The sequence below is a fragment of the Malaclemys terrapin genome, chromosome 4 (assembly GCF_027887155.1).
Source record: "Malaclemys terrapin pileata isolate rMalTer1 chromosome 4, rMalTer1.hap1, whole genome shotgun sequence".
In the NCBI taxonomy this organism is placed as follows: Eukaryota; Metazoa; Chordata; order Testudines; family Emydidae; genus Malaclemys; species Malaclemys terrapin.
In genome coordinates this window covers 81,444,977-81,461,131 of record NC_071508.1, presented here as the reverse complement: position 1 = coordinate 81,461,131, position 16,155 = coordinate 81,444,977, and the positions used below count along the sequence as shown (strand labels likewise).

General features: G+C 45.2%; 1 protein-coding gene across 4 annotated transcripts in view; it reads left to right on the top strand.

Annotated features, from left to right (window-relative positions):
* Nucleotides 1-16,155, top strand: part of CKAP5 (cytoskeleton associated protein 5) — a 93,540-nt gene that overhangs the window by 20,853 nt on the left and 56,532 nt on the right. For all 4 annotated transcript variants that reach the window (XM_054028406.1, XM_054028403.1, XM_054028404.1 and 1 more), the window contains exons 4-9: nucleotides 1,606-1,812; nucleotides 4,653-4,824; nucleotides 6,137-6,269; nucleotides 6,605-6,708; nucleotides 7,067-7,180; nucleotides 9,223-9,327. In XM_054028406.1, the coding sequence (XP_053884381.1) occupies nucleotides 1,606-1,812; nucleotides 4,653-4,824; nucleotides 6,137-6,269; nucleotides 6,605-6,708; nucleotides 7,067-7,180; nucleotides 9,223-9,327 (835 nt within the window). The remainder of the gene's footprint in view (nucleotides 1-1,605; nucleotides 1,813-4,652; nucleotides 4,825-6,136; nucleotides 6,270-6,604; nucleotides 6,709-7,066; nucleotides 7,181-9,222; nucleotides 9,328-16,155) is intronic.

The following is a 16,155-nucleotide window of genomic DNA, read 5'->3' as shown; positions in this document are numbered from 1 at the left end:
ACACAGCACACCAAGAAATTGTAAGTGATCTTCTCTTGTATACTGGAGAAGTTAAAATTGTCATGCTTTTGGGAATTGCCACATCAGGCTAGAGACAGCCAGAACTGCTTGTATAGTGAACAATGGTGTTCTAATATCGCTGTTTTTTAATTAAAAAGAACAGAAGTCTTTAGAATAGACTGTCCTTCCCAACCAAAGTGCAGTATTGCCAGCCGCAATAGTATCCTAGATTTCTCTTCAGATCGTATAAATCTTTTACCTTTCTCTGCTTCCATAGCCCAGGGTATATCTACATAGCAAAGAAAAACCCGGGACTGGCCAATGCCAGCCAACATGGGCTCATGGGGCTTTGGCTGCAGGGCTATTTCATTGTGTGAAGACTTCCAGGCTTGGACTGGAGCTCGGGCTCTAGGGCCCTCCCACCCTGCAGGGTCATAGAGCCCAGGCTCTAGTCCAAGCCTGGAAGTCTTCACAGCAATGAAACAGCACCGCAGCCTGAGCCCTGCAAGCCTGAGTCGGCTGGCGTGGACCAGTTGCAGGTTTTTCTTGGCTATGTAGATGTACCCTCAGAGTACAGACTTAGTGTTGTCCACTTTAAGTTCAGCTCAATGAAGAGAGCATCTGTGTTGGAAATTTTTACTCTATATTTCAAATGATAAAATTGAAGATGCGAAATATTAGTACCTCAGACGGGAGTTATATAAAAAGTCCTGTCAATAGTTTCAAAACTATAGCATATGCTATAATTAACTGCTAAATTCCAACACTTGGAATATCCATCCTGATGGTGCATACCAGCATACTTTCCCTTATTAATTGAAGGAGGGATTTGGAAGAGAATCTTTTTTTCCTCATCCCTCAAACCCACTCTTCTATGCCAACCTTCTATATTATCTAAAGATTTTTAAAAGAAGCTAAAGGACAGAACATATAATTCCATAACTGCTGTATATGAACCTCCCTCTTTTCCTGGTATCTTTTTGTACTATACTTAGATTGCAAGTTTCTTGAACATGGATTTGCATCTTTTTCTGTGTGAAGTAGTGTATACCTATGAGGGGGCAGTGTGTGTGTGTGTGTGCGCGTGTGCGTGTATGCATATATATAATTTCTCTCACACAACTTTTGGTGCTTTGGAACTCCTAAAACTAGTCTCCTCGGGTGTCATGCTGTTCTGCATGCATTGAAAATTTTGTGTGTGTATATATGTGTGTGTGTGTGTGTGTATATATATAATTTATTTTATTTGATTTGTGGTCCCCATTAGGGTGGGTTCCATTGTGCTAGCACTGTACAGTCCCTGCCATGAAAAGCTTTACAATCTTAAACAAGATACAACAGGCACATGAAACAAGCGTAGAGGTGGGGAACACTCGTTAGCTAGTAAACTGCATGTGTGGTACCTAGCCAAGTTCAGTAACATAGTGGAGCAAGTCTTTAGGGAATGTTATTGCCATGGTTATCCTAAATAGGATCTAGTTTCCAGAAGGTGAGGCTTGCTTAGTTATCTCAGTATTGCTATGTGTGCATATGCCTCATGGGTCGTAGAACTAATTACGTTCGCTGTTCTGTCTGCTGAAAACTAAATATGTCATCTGTTTTCAGGACAACAGGAGAAGTGATTTCTGGAGTTGTAAATAAAGTGTTCAATCAACCTAAAGCCAGAGCAAAGGAGTTTGGTATAGACATATGTTTAATGTATATAGAAATTGAGAAAGGGGAACCTGTACAAGAAGAGCTGTTGAAAGGCTTGGACAACAAGAACCCTAAGATCATAGTAGCATGTATAGAGACATTGAGGAAAGCACTGAGGTAAGTTCTCTTGTTTCAACTCCACATGCTGTTAAGTAACAGATAATTTAGATAAGGCTGTAGGTGGCTCTGGAATTTGGTATTGTTGAATCTTCTAGATTGTAATGACTTCAGTGAACAACCTTTTTTAATGACCGCATTTGCCCTGACAGGGACAGTGTGGGAATTAGTCATATGTGAGTGTTTTCTCTGCAATTACTGTTCTTGTATCTTGATCAGTTTCAGTCTTGGCAATCTGTTTGCCAGACTTTGTTTAATGAAAACATTTTCTTGAATGTTAGGTCCAGAGCTATTTCCCAGCAGAACTATTGATTCCAGGCTTGGGAACTTGCCTCTTCTGAACAGATAAAACAAAGTTGTTTAATGAACTAGAACAATTGTAAATAAATATCTTTGAGTTTAAAATAAAAATGGTGGTGTCCTCCCCACAAATGCTCCCCCTGCTGATTGCTAATGCATAAAATAATATCTATTAGTGTGGTGTTTATGAAACAACACTCTTCACTTGGGATATTAACAGCTTTCACTAAAGAATTTGATATTGTTCAGGTCAGTCCTAAAGCAAATTTTAAATATCTTTAATTGCATGCACAGCAAACCAAAGGAAAGATGCATCTTGTATTGCTTTAAAATAAATTATTGTGCAAGAACTGGTGAGCAAAGGAATTTGTGTGTCTGGCATAGTCTAGGAGTTTCTTAATAGGAAAGGCTATAACATACTACTGAAACTTCTCAGAAGCCCAATCAGTGTAAGTGTAAAATTACATTTAATTTTAGACTTACAGCATATCTTGGGTACAAATGTCACATGAAGTGTCTTACATGTGTCAAATCTGCAAAAAAGGAATTTTGCTTATAGCAGTTTCTGAATACTTTTCGATATATTTGCACTTTCAGATTTTTAATTCAGGAATTCCATGTAGTATCCGTTACTTAGCTGTCCTCTTGATCTGTAGAGTAACTTTTAAAAATATTCCCTTGGAAGTGTCTAATTTCACCAGTATGTGGAGTTTGCCAAATCTCTGTAGTATTTCTCTTTGCTAAATGTAGGCTTATTATCATTGTTTTCCTCTTCTCTCCCCCCCAAGACACTTCCCCCCTCCTTTTTCTCAGTCTAAATATCCCTAAATTTTCAATATCTGATTATTGTGTCTGATGCATGATCCTATCAGTATTTGGTATGTGAAATAGAAACTTTAAGCATAGGAATCTCTAGAACAGATACAAATGGCCAGTATTGAGTCCTTCTGAAGAGAGCAACCGCCTAATAATCAGCTAGTTCCTAAAGCATGAGGATAGATTGCCTTTTGTTGTTATCCCATCTACTGTTACTGCAGATGATGTCCTATGTCTAAAGCCTATTTTTAATTCTAAGATGTATGCCTCTGTAGTAGTGTCCCAGATTTAAGAGTAATTATCAGTTATAAGTTGCCTTATTTAATCATGCCATATTGTGCTATAAAAACAAACCGTGTAATTGGGAATCCTGATGAGCCTTCTCTGCCACTTATGTTTCAGCTCTAGCTCATTCTGTAGTTACGTTCAATTCTTTAAAATAGTCTATAAAATTATTTTATATCCTTCAGAGATGAGATGGTAAAACTAAATTCTTTATTCAAGGTGGAATATTGACCCGTGGGACTAGACTGTTTTTTTTGCATTTTTTGCTGTATTAATACAAGAACAGAGATCTCTGCATTTGTGGCCCATCCTGTGTATCAAGCAGGCATCTTTGAGCTGTCTGCATTGGTGCCTAGCTTTTGTCAAGCATGTAACCAATTAGAACCCATTTGTTTTAATTAGAAAATGTTCCTTCATTGTGCATTACCTCACACTTCTCAGGTTTTAGTCTGTTGTTGTTTCCCTGTTAACTAGCTAAATTCTTCCATAGTTACTCACAATCATTCCTAGACTCTTGACATAATCATGTTATAGGCTAATGTATGGACCAACATTGGCCCTAGTATGCTTCCCTGGGAAACTCTGGTATATATTAACCTTTCCTTGCACAGGATTGGTGACTCATTTGTATTTTGTATCTTAATCCATGATTGGGATGTTCCTCCTGCAGCTAATCTGTTTCTTATAAAGCTTCTTGTAAACATCTGATAGCATAAGAGTACAATAGCACCTGACCAGTTCTTAGTAGCTGAGTACGGAAAGAGTACTGATGTGCTTCCATTCAGTAGTGATTGAAAGCTGAGACTTTGTGCAACGGGCACAAGGGCAACTTGCAGAATCTGGTACCAAAGGGTGGATGACCAGGTGTGTGTGCAGGGAAGTGTCAAAGCGCACACTTTCTGTGAGATGACCCATGGCTCACTAATCTGGTCTAACAAATAGCAAAATGACTAATGCTTTTCTGCAGTGTGCCTCCAAGGGATAGTCAGAGGAGATTCTAGTGTGATCAGAAAAATAGGTCACACAAACTCCACTCTAAAAGAGGTTTCTTGTTCTCTGGCAAGGGGACAGTCTTAAGCAGCAGTTTGGATTACGTGCTTTGAAGTGGTTTCAAAAGCCTGGTTTTATTATTCCAAACTATATGAAGGAGGGAAGGAATTGTGATAGAGCAACTGTTCTTTAACACAACAAATGAGTAGCTTCAGATTGGTAAATGATGGCAATGCATGTTAATATGTAGAACCATTGCTGATTATATATATTATGACACAGCCTCTTGTACGGGACACAGCCTATGAAAGGCATCAGTTTATACAATAGTTCTGTCTAGGACCCCAGCTGTGTCAAGATAATAGCTAATTAATGTTGATGGTCTTTGTGGCTAAATTTGGATTTTGCGCTCTGCCATTGACACCGTATGTATTCTTCTTAACTTTCAGTGAATTTGGTTCAAAAATAATCTCACTAAAGCCAATTATCAAAGTGTTGCCAAAACTCTTTGAGTCTCGAGAGAAGGCTGTTCGAGATGAAGCCAAACTCCTTGCTGTAGAGATCTACCGCTGGATAAGGGATGCTCTGAGACCACCATTACAGAACATAAACTCGGTTCAGGTAGGCTACAGGAAGTATCTATCTGAGCAAAGTTTTATGAACTAAGGTTCATAAATATTCCAGTGTTCAAACTAATTCTCATAAAACCCTGTTATATACCAGGATGAGAGATTTTTACCTGAGCATGTATTTTCTTGAGCCTTTCTGTCTTACTGAAAACTGTTGCTGTCTGGTAAAAACACTTAACATTTTCTCTCTCTCTAAAACAAAATTATTTTTTTCATTTTTGTGGCTTCAAAATGGTAACTAAGCAACATTCTGGTTAAAGATGCATAGCAAATCTGTTCACTACTTCTTCGGTGGGTGAGAGGTGGGAAAAATACCATATCCAATTGCAACTAGAGGGGGAATTTAGGTGGGTAGTTTAGATTCTCCCCATCTCTTTTGGGCAACTACACTTGCCATCTGCTCCCTTTAAGAACTAGGTGTCAGGGTCACCATTCTCTCTTGGCAAAGAAGGGAGAACTTGCAATGTATTATAACAAAAATAAATATGTTCTGGTAATGTCCAGGATTTGATAGGCATTGTCTATGCACAGGAAGGTCTTAATGTAATAGCATGGTGTTATGGAAACTAAATACTCAATATTCGGAGCTTTTCAAATGCCCACACATCCATCCCCCGTTTAATTGAGTATTGCGGTCAGATGAGAAGTTGTTGCTTTTAAACAGTAGGGTAGTAACATCTCTGGTATACAGAGATATTCAAAAAGATATTCCTTTTCCTGAAAAACTGAATTACCAGTACTGCTTTCTACAACTAGGTATTCAAAGCTGGGCTGACTCAACCCTACTTACCTAGTGACTTTATTAATCTCTCTGCATGCGATGGCATGGCTATAGCATAAGACTTTAATATACTCAACCCGCCATTTTTCCTCTTTATTTAGATCATAACCTCTTCACAAAAGCCAAAAATAACCTTTTCCCACTGTTCTAACCAGTTTCAATTTTAGTAAACATTCCCCTCACCCCTGGTAATATTTCTATGCACTATAAATATAACTAGTCAAAATCCTAAACAGTGAGTTTACCATACCTCTGGGAGGAGGGAGGTTAGCTTTGTAGCCTCTCGTCATCTCTAGATGACCTCCTGAGGTCCCTTCCAACCCTGATATTCTATAAGTTCTATAAGCTCTATCTCCACAATAGGACAAATATTGTAGGATTAGAATATCATTGCAAGTGAACTGAAAGGATAGCACAACCAGATTATAAGGTTAAAACCTAAAGAAGAAAATTCCTGACAATTGGGGGGGGGGGCGGGGGGAATACCATTGCTTTTTAATTATTATTCTTGTGATTCTTACAGCTAAAAGAGTTGGAAGAAGAATGGGTCAAACTACCGCCAGCAGCTCCCAAACAGACCAGATTCCTGCGTTCCCAGCAAGAGCTGAAAGCCAAATTTGAGCAGCAGCAGGCAGCTGGAGGGGATGCAGATGGAGGTAACCTATGTGGTGATGGTACTCTACTTGGAAACACGTCATTATTAAAAGACACAGTAAGAAATAGAACAGACCAGAAAGGTGCATTTAGTTAAAAGAGACGTAAAGCAAGTGGGGCACACCATCCTATCAACAAGACACATTTGGGGGAAAAAATAGTATTGAACATAATCCTAGTAGCAAAGTAGCAAAAACATTACCATTCATAGTCCACTTCCCCTCTTGTCTTTGATGAAGGGAGCATGGGGATGTGTAAGAATGAAATTTGACTGACATGACAAGCCTCTCTGCTAAGCTTGCATACCTCCACTAATCTTTCTTCTCTTGACCTGCAGGAGGAGATGATGGAGATGAGGTTGTCCCACAGGTGGATGCTTATGAGCTACTGGAAGCTGTGGAGATTCTTTCCAAACTTCCCAAAGACTTCTATGACAAAATAGTAAGTATAAACCGCTACCTCTTATCTCTGCAATATTGAGAGGTGAGGGCTGATGGACTTTGACTGACATACATCCTGCAAATAGGCAGTACTGTTACACGAATAATAGGGAGCTGGCTTGCACGACATAGGCAGTCTAATCTGCATAAATAGGTGTAAAATCAAGATAGAAACTGAAATGTGAGTGCATTCCAATGGCTAGCTGTAACCACCAAGCTTAGAGTATATGAGGATACTAAGAGTACTTGAATTTCTTGGGACAAAGTTAGGCTCTAGACTCTACGGTCTGTCTAGAGTGAGCTTTCCTAGAGCTGTTAGGTGTCTGGTGTACACAAATGTAGAATGCTTTGCTTTGCAGGAAGCCAAAAAGTGGCAAGAGAGGAAAGAAGCTCTGGAAGCTGTTGAAATGCTGGTGAAGAATCCCAAACTGGAAGCAGGGGACTATGCAGACATGGTGAAAGTTCTTAAGAAGGTAAAAATCGCTGTACCAGTCATAAGTATTTTGCATTTGTATATTGCAGCAGTTAACTGCTTAATGCCAAAAGATTAGATTTTAATGCCTTGAAAGGCCACCACTGGTCATAAGACCAAATACTGGCACAATGCATATGTCCAAATTACTCTTAACATTACACCTTTGATTAACAGACCCACCCAATAGGGTGGTGCTTAAATTATTTTGGTTTGCTTCTGTCCTGTTGAACATTGGGACATGTAGGCTTCTCAAATAGTATGAGAATCCAACAGACCTTTCCTCCAATAATACATTTGGGTATGTGCCTCTTTCTACAGACACGTGAGAGAAGTTTAGGAAAAAATGGGATGGAGGAAAAATACTGAAAATATAATTATATAAATCAGTGGTATGCTCTCATCTTGAGAATTCTGTGTTCAGTTCTGGTCACCCTTTCTCAAAAAGAATATAGCAGAATTATAGGGTATTATGAGACACAGTTGGCCTGTAGAACACATTGCTATGTAACATCAGAGGCTAAGAGCTTAACTGGATTTGGAAAAGGATTGGATGATTATACAAATAACAAGAATATTCAGCTATCTTATAGTAAAGATTTAAAATAAAAAGATATAGAAGGGCTATAAACCCCATTCTTCAGAGAAAAAGGAGAACCTCTAATGGGTGGGGTTTAGGAAGAAACTTCCCCTTTGTCCTGTAACACTCCTGGTAGGTTATTGCACAACTTCCTACTGCAGGGCTTCTTGCACCTTCCTTTGAAGCAGGTGGTGCAGCCCACTGTTGGAGATAGGTTATAGACCACTGATCTGATCCAGTGTGGCAGTTCCTATGTTCCTAACCTTGTCCACAAGTCTCTAGGGATTGATCATATTCCTTCCACCTTCAGACCAAATGGTCTCCTTATGAAGGTGCAAAAATAGTGGCAATTTAATGCTTTCACTTGATTGTATTACAATCCTAACTTTCAAATCTGATTTTTGGGGGAGCAGCATGCAAAATCCTTTCCCTACTCAACGCTCTCTTAGGGGACTGCAGTTTTCTAGGGCTTTGGCTGCCGGTTTGGGATTTCACAAGTCCAAGTAGAGGAGATTGGTACCTCCACAACCTGCAGCTCTTCATAAAACTGCCATTTTTAGACACACAAATGGCACTACATTGTAAATGTGTAATATGTACATGCATTTAGATGTATGCTTTCAACGGACCTTTTTAGCTCCCCATCCAAACACCTGGTCTTAAGTTAATTCCAGTCTGTATTTATTAAAGTATAATTCTGCAAAATGGGGAAGACTTGTCTCATCCTGCCCTTGACTTACTCTTCTATCAGAAATCCATATGGCTTCCTGTCTGAGACTTTCAAGTTAGTCAGGCACACTTTGTTACTGGAAAACTACATCCTTTTAAGGGGAGTCCTGAAATGTACCTGTTTGAGATCAACCACCCCCCCACCCCACCCCATAAATAAATAAAGCCCAAGGAAACAGCTGATGCTGGTTCCAGGGTTTGTACAGAGTTTCCTGCACACCACCTCCTTCCTTCAAGATGCACTGGGAACTGCAGCTGCCTGGAACCCTCCAGCTCTCCCTCCCCCTTGGCAGTGTCTTGTATTTACTAGCTGGAGAGCTGGGCTCTGCTGGGTCCAGCGGCTCTACCACACCAATTCCATGGGGAAAAAATGAAATTCTGCACAGATCGTTAATTCTGCATAAATTCAGCATTGCACAGTGGGTCAGAATTCCCCCAGGAGTAATTTAACATAGTATGATGGGAACTTCATTGACTGGCTAGGACTACTACAGTTCACTGATTGAAGCAACATTTATCATTCAGCGTACCAGGACAGTGATGCAGTATCCTTCTGGGATTGAATGAAATTATCCGGCCCAGTTCAAGTTGGTACCCCAAGTAACTGCTTCACTCTTAACTTTGGACAAATTCACTGTTGCTGCTGTGGCTATTCTTTCAATGCAAGTAGCACTCTGCCTAGACTTCTGATTCTCTGATATCTGTTTGCCTGTAATGTTGTCCTTCCTTTGCAGGTTGTTGGAAAGGACACAAATGTCATGTTGGTTGCTTTGGCTGCCAAATGCCTTGCTGGACTGGCTACCGGCCTCAGGAAGAAATTTGGACAATATGCAGGACAAGTAAGTAATAGGTACTTCACTCTGCATTTCCTCCTTGGTATATGGTGACAGTAATAAAACTGCTTTAAAAATAACTACTCCTTTTAATGACTGCCAGGGCTTGGTATTTCTCTTTTTAAACAAAGTAAACTTGATATGCATATGTTCCTTCTACACTTTGATACTTGCTGGATTAAGGGGTGAAAGTTTCCAAGTATGTGCAAATCTTTAATCATGGTATTAAGTTACAAGGTCCTTGTTTGTTTCCTGTTCTTTGCTGCTAAGCATGAGCAGGATCCAATGTCATTGCAGGAACAATTCTTAAATTCCATGATATTTAATTTGTTGTTCTGCCCTCAAATACCCTTTATTCCTATTCCCTCATTACCAGAGAAACACCCACAGAAACACAAATCTGTAGCTCATAGAAGAAAATATTCACTGACCTAGAATGCCAAATGTTGGGGAAGAAGGGGAGCTTGTAGCAGACTTCAGTGGCTTATCTATCTGATTTCTCAGGCCTCAGCTGATCATCTGCTCTCTAGGCCAGAGGTTCTCAGGACAAATTATTTGGTGGCCTCAGTGTGGCCACCAACTCTTGCTGGTGGCCGCGCTCACTTTTTTCCTAAAATACTCTAATTAGCTTTAGGAAAAACAAATAAATATGCACAGATACATGTCCAAATTACTGTAATTTATTTATTGCTAGCTAGGAAGTCTGTTAACATCACGTTTCACAGCGGACTTACTCAGCCCTGGTGAAGTCTGGGGACAAATTAAGTCCTGGATGGGGGGAGCGAGGGAGGCGCCAGTGGGCAATGGAGATGGGGGGAGGTGAAGCCTGAAGCCCCGGGGCTGGATTCCAAAGCCTCCCAACCAGACCCTGCTTCCCCACCACTGGGCTGAAGCCCAAATCCTGAGCCCCATAACTGCTGGAAAGATGGGGAACTCACCGGTTGCTCAACCCTTGCTGGAAGCCCAAGCAACCAACACCAAGGCTGTGCATCCATGAGCACCAAGGAGGGGGCAGGGCCGCTGCTGTCCCCTAATGACACCTCAAGAGGCTGTGGCCACAAGAAAAGCCCCTGGTGGGTGCATTTGAGAAACGCTGTTCTAGGCAGTCTAGCTTGCCAGCCTCAGCATCTGGACCCAACTTTGGCTGTCTAACGCTCTGTTCTTCTTTGAGTGATTGCTCATGTGTATTCCACAATAGGTGTGCATGCTCGCCACATGCACCGGTACAAGAAGTTTTTCCCCTTAGCAGTACCTATGGGGGGGAGCGACCCCTGGAGTGGCACCTGCCTGGTGCAGTATAAGGGGAGCTGCGCGCTCCCCCCCACCCTCAGTTCCTTCCGACGCACCTTCACTGGCGGCAAGAACTACTCAGCTCCAGCTTTACTGCAGCTTGTCCCCAGAACTCTTCGTTCGTTCATTCATTAGTACCTGTAGCCAGTTAGCTGTTTCCGGTTATTTTAGTTAGTTAGGGAGCCCGGGCCGGGGCATGCCCCACACCCTGGGATTTAAGTCGTGCAGCTCTTGTAGGCATTCTATGCCCAGGAGTGACCCGCATGCGGACTGTCTGCGCTGTTTGGGAGAGACCCATATCAGCGAAAGGTGCAAGATCTGCAAGTCGTTCAAGCCCCAGACCAAAAAAGAAAGGGACATTAGGTTCCGGGCAATCCTGATGGAGTCGGCCCTGGCCCTGACCCTGGCACGCCGCTCTGAACCGGCACTGCGGTGTTGGTACACAGAGACCCTGCGGTACCATTGACCAATTGGCACTGCTCCCCCTCTACGGGGCATGCCAAGAGGACCAGAAAGACTCCCTCTTCACAGCGGCACTGAGGGAAGTCTGGGACAGAGGCTAGGCCCATGTCGGGCAGTCCTCGATCTCCACCGGGCCCTAGGCCTCCGACTCGCGTTGAGCGGAGTAGCCCAGCCCCTTCGGAGCAGGCCTCTCCGGATGTCTGGATGCCATCTACGCCCAAAGCTCTCCAGGTGGCCAGGGACATCATGTCCATGCCAGAACCCGGAGCGCCGCGGATGTTGGCCCCACACTCCAGGGGCAAGCCGCCGCAGGGATCGCCACACTCACCACCGGGCCGGTACTGGTCGTGGTCAAGGGAACGTTCCTGATGCCGCTCACCGCCCAGCGACTGTTCAGGGCTCAGTCCATGTGGATCGCCCTCGACACCAGCCAGACTTTCCGGATGGGTGCCGTCTGACTGGAACTCCCGGCACCACTAGTCTTCGCGGAGCGAACATCGACGGGATTGTGGCAGAAGTAGCCAATGGTCCTCGTCTTGAAGGCGGTACCACAGTCGGTTGTGGCACGACCATCGATGCCGTTCCTGCTCGGACTCCTACTCCAAGTCTCCGCCAAGGCACCGCAGCCCTGGGCATCAATCGCTGGCATCTCAGTCGTGGTCTACCCGTCGAGGCTGTTCGTGGAGCAGCTACTAAAGTCGTTGCCGTTCCTCTGCGTCGAGATCGTGGTTCCCGTGGCCGACGTAGATCCCGGCACCGCTGCTACTCCCGGTTCAGAGGCAGCAGTGGCTCATACGCCAGCCCGGCCTCCGCTCATAGCCACCCGTCAACAGGCCAGGCCAGTGGGCACCATGGCCTCTGTTGCAGCCCCCAGTGGGGGCGCACTTGGTGGCTGGAGCACCGTCAGCCTCCCTCGCTATACTGTCCAGGAAGGAGTCGGTGGGACCCGTGTCTTTGGTACTGTGCCCAGAGTCCAACCAAGTGGTAGATCCTCCGGTGCTGGCCAACACCCAAAGCACTGCGCCAGCCTTCTCGCTTCGCCTGGAGGAGGTGATCGCAGCCCCGCCCCCCTCTGTGTCCTGCAAGAGGACTACAGGGCCCACCAAGACCTCTTAAAAAGGGTGGCAGCAAGCCTCCACCTCCAGGCAGAGGAGATGGAGGAGCCCTCAAGCTCCCCGTTTAATGTGCTGTCCCCCTCGGCACCGGGCAGGGTGGCCTTGCTGCTCCACGAAGGGGTGGCAAGAATTTCAAATGCCCTGTGGCAAACACCAGCCTCGTTGGCTCCCATCTCTAAGAAGGTGGAATGCAAGTACTTTGTACCCACTAGGGGACATGAATACTTGTATACCCACCTGGCACCCAACTCCTTGGTGGCCGATTCGGTCAACCATAGGGAACAGCAGGGTCAGCCAGCCCCGACCCCTAAGAACAAAGATTCTGAGGCTGGATGCTTTCGGGAGAAAAGTTTATTTGTCTTCAAGCTTCCAGCTAAGAGTAGCAAACCATCAGGCTCTCCTGGGCCAATATGATTTTAATCTCTGGGGATCCCTCCCCAAGTTTGAGGACTCCCTCCGTGAGCGCGATAAGAAGGAGTTTACGGTGCTGGTGGAGGAAGGGGCAGCGGCAGCTAGGACATCCCTTCAGGCCGCCTCAGATGCAGCGGACACAGCCACACGGTGCATGGCCTCGGCAGTATCCATCAGACGGGCATTATGGCTCCTGCTCTCTGGGCTGTCCAACGAAGCGCAGTCTTCAATGCAGGATCTCCCTTTTTGACGGGAAGGCTCTGTTTGCAGAGGAAACAGACACAAGGCTGCACGGCATGAAAGACTCCCGCACAACCCTCCAGACCTTGGGCCTCTATGTCCCTACTCCGGCAAAACCCAAGTTTAAGCCACAGCAGGCTCCTGCCCAGGCCATCCTCCCAAAGTATGAGACCGCCCATAGGAAGCAGCGGAACTATAGGAAACGCCCACAGAGGCAGTGTCGGCCTGCCCCCTAGCTTGGGGTCTTCTAAGGGCAAGCAGGCAGGTAAAAGGTGTTTTTGACGGGACATTTGGGGATACCCCACCATTCTCAGCAGCGATCCACCCCCAATAAAGCTGCCTTTCTCCAATAGATTGTGTGCTTTCCTCCTGGAATGGTCGTGGCTCACCTCGGACCGATGTGTCCTCAACAGATGCCCCCGGTTCTGCTCTCGGGAGGGCCTGGGGAGGGGCGCTATCTCCGATGCCTTTCTCCTGTCCTGGTCGGGCCAGCTTCATTATGCCTTTCCCCAATTCCCTCTAATCAGCAGGGTCCTGGAAAAGATAAACAGACAAGGCCCGGGTCCTTCTCGTAGCCTCAGCATGTCCCAGGCAACATTGGTATGGGACCTTCTCGGGCCTGGCAGTGGCTCCACCGTGGCCGTTGCCACTCCGCCCGGACCTGGTCTCTCAGGACCAGGGCCACCACCTCCATCTCAACCTAGCAGCTCTTCACCTCAGTGTGGCTGCTCAGTGGCCAGGTGGTGAGGAAAGGACATGCTCGGAACAAGTTCAGCGAGTTGTCCTCGAAAATAAACGGCCCTCCACTCGCCGCTCCGATTTGGCAAAGTGGTCTCGTTTTTTCTAGGTGGGCGGTGGACCAGGATGTTTCCCTGATGGCCACCCCGCTCCAACTTATCCTTGATTACCTCCTCCACCTGAGGGCCCAGGGCCTGGCGCCCTCGTCAGTCAGGGTGCACCTGGCAGCCATTTCAGCCTTCCATCCCCTGGTGCAAGGACACATGGTGTTTTCTCATGCTATGACTGGCTGGTTCCTTAAGGGTTTGGACCATCTCTACCTATATTCTAAGACCCTGGTACCACTGTGGGACTTGAACCTGGTGCTTGCTCATCTTATGGGGCCCCCGTTTGAACCGTTGGCCATGTGCTCCTGGTCTCACCTCACCTTCCTGGTTGCTATCACGTCGGCCAGGCGGGTCTTGGAGCTCAGGGCCCTGACCTCCGAGCCACTGTACGTGGTCTTTCGTAGGGACAAGGTCCAGCTCTGCCCACACCCTGCGTTCCTCCCAAAGGTGGTCTTCACCCTACCACGTGGCTCAGGACATTTTTCTACCAGTTCTCTGTCTCAAGCCTCATGCGACCAGTGAGGAGCACTGTCTCCACACGCTTGATGTACGGCGGGCCCTGGCTTTCTACCTTGAGCGGACCAAGCTGTTCAGAAAGTCCTTGCAACTGTTCGTCACCTCGGCCAAGCGTGCAAGGGACCAGCGGCTTTCTAATTGGATCACTTCATGCATCCGGTCCTGTTATGAGCTGGTGGGTGTCCCCCTCCATCCACTGTGAGGGCACACTCAACTCGGGCACAGGCCTCATCGGCTGTCTTCGTGGCCCACGTCCCTATACAGGACCTTTGTAGGGCTGCCACGTGGTCTTTGGTTCACACGTTCACCTCTCACTATGTGATAGTCTCCCAAACCAGGTTCGACAGAGCGGTACTCCGTCCTGAGAACTTGTGAACTCCTACCCACCTCCAGCAGATATAGCTTGGAATCACCGATTGTGGAATACACATGAGCAATCACTCGAAGAAAAGTGTTACCTTTTCATAACTGGTTTTAGATGTGTTGCTCATATCTATTCCACATCCCGCCCTCCCTCCCCTCTGCCGGAGTTGTCTGGCAAGAAGGAACTGAGGGTGGGGGGAGTGCTCAGCTCCCCTTATACCACACCAGGCAGGCACTGCCCCCCTATGGGTACTGCTAAGGGGAAAAACTTCAGGCACTGGTGCATGTGACAAGCATGCACACCTATTGTGGAACAGACCTGAGCAACACATCTCGAACACCAGTTACGAAAAGGTAACTGTCTTTTACCGGGCTCCATGGTGTAGTGCAGGGAGTATGCACTATAATTCAATTAACTCTCTTGTGGAGAACAAATGGGAGCTGCAAGTAGGGCCTAGTAGAGTAGAGAGAACTCAGGTACCTGGCTGCAGCAGAATGACACATTCAGTTGTAAAAATGAGTGTTGACATTGGGGAAAAATGTCAAATCTTCTCTGCTGCAGAATCACTTGAGTCCAGAGGGCCTTGATTGAGATGAATGGGACATTGTCAGTCTGAACTTGTTTTAGGCAGACACAAGCAAGCATTATTGCCTCTGTTTACACTTGGTTTGTGTTTTAAAGGTTAGCCCTTATAGCTGCAGAGATAGTAACATAATTTAAGAGGTGAGATTCTACAGCTAAATTCTGATACAAGGAATAGATTCTGTAGTTGTGGGATATGTGAGGTGGTGGAGTTGCTCTGAGTACATGCTCTGTTCAGTACTGTAATGGGCATCTCTGACTTGCACAAACTTAGTACACCGCCATTTGCTAGGGAACTTGGTTTGCCTAGTTTTTTTCCCTAAGAAATTGGACCTTTCCTGTGAGTTATTGGCCAATATTTTAGCATAGCATCCGTTAATCCTCCAAAAGAATTTACACAGTATGAACACTTCCAGAGTCAAATGCATTGACATTCTCTTGAAGCTTCGTTTAATCAGATTGATTGTAATTAAGTCACTCCACATAGAAATGTATTCCTGATCCTAGCTGGGTGTGTTTGAACCCAGGGGTTAGCAATATGATAGAAACTAATTTATAGCCTAGCGCAAATTGGCTTTTCAGTTAACCAACTCTGACTTTCTTTGTAACAGTCTCATTGCGAATACTACCGTACATTGAACTCAGCAGGCTCCAGGAAGGTCGGTGAAAAGGAGATTTCACAAGTGAATTTCTTGCTGTCTGACCAACTCCCGTTATTTCACCCCTAAATTATGGAACTTTCTCATCTATTAATTGGGTGTCCATACTACATTTAATCTTTTTCCTGAGGTACCAAGAGTCCAGTGGGACTATGGAACTCCCTCTCTTTATTTCTGTTCTATGTCAGTTGTTACACAGCACTCATCATTGGAGTATGAGCATTTTCCAGTAGTGTGTTTAAAAGTGATGTGACAGACTTCTGTCACATGTTGGTCATTCTCTCCCTGAGGGGAGAAGTGTGCAAAATTAAGTGTCTTGTTTTGGTAGGTTTTAGGTATGTGTGCATTCA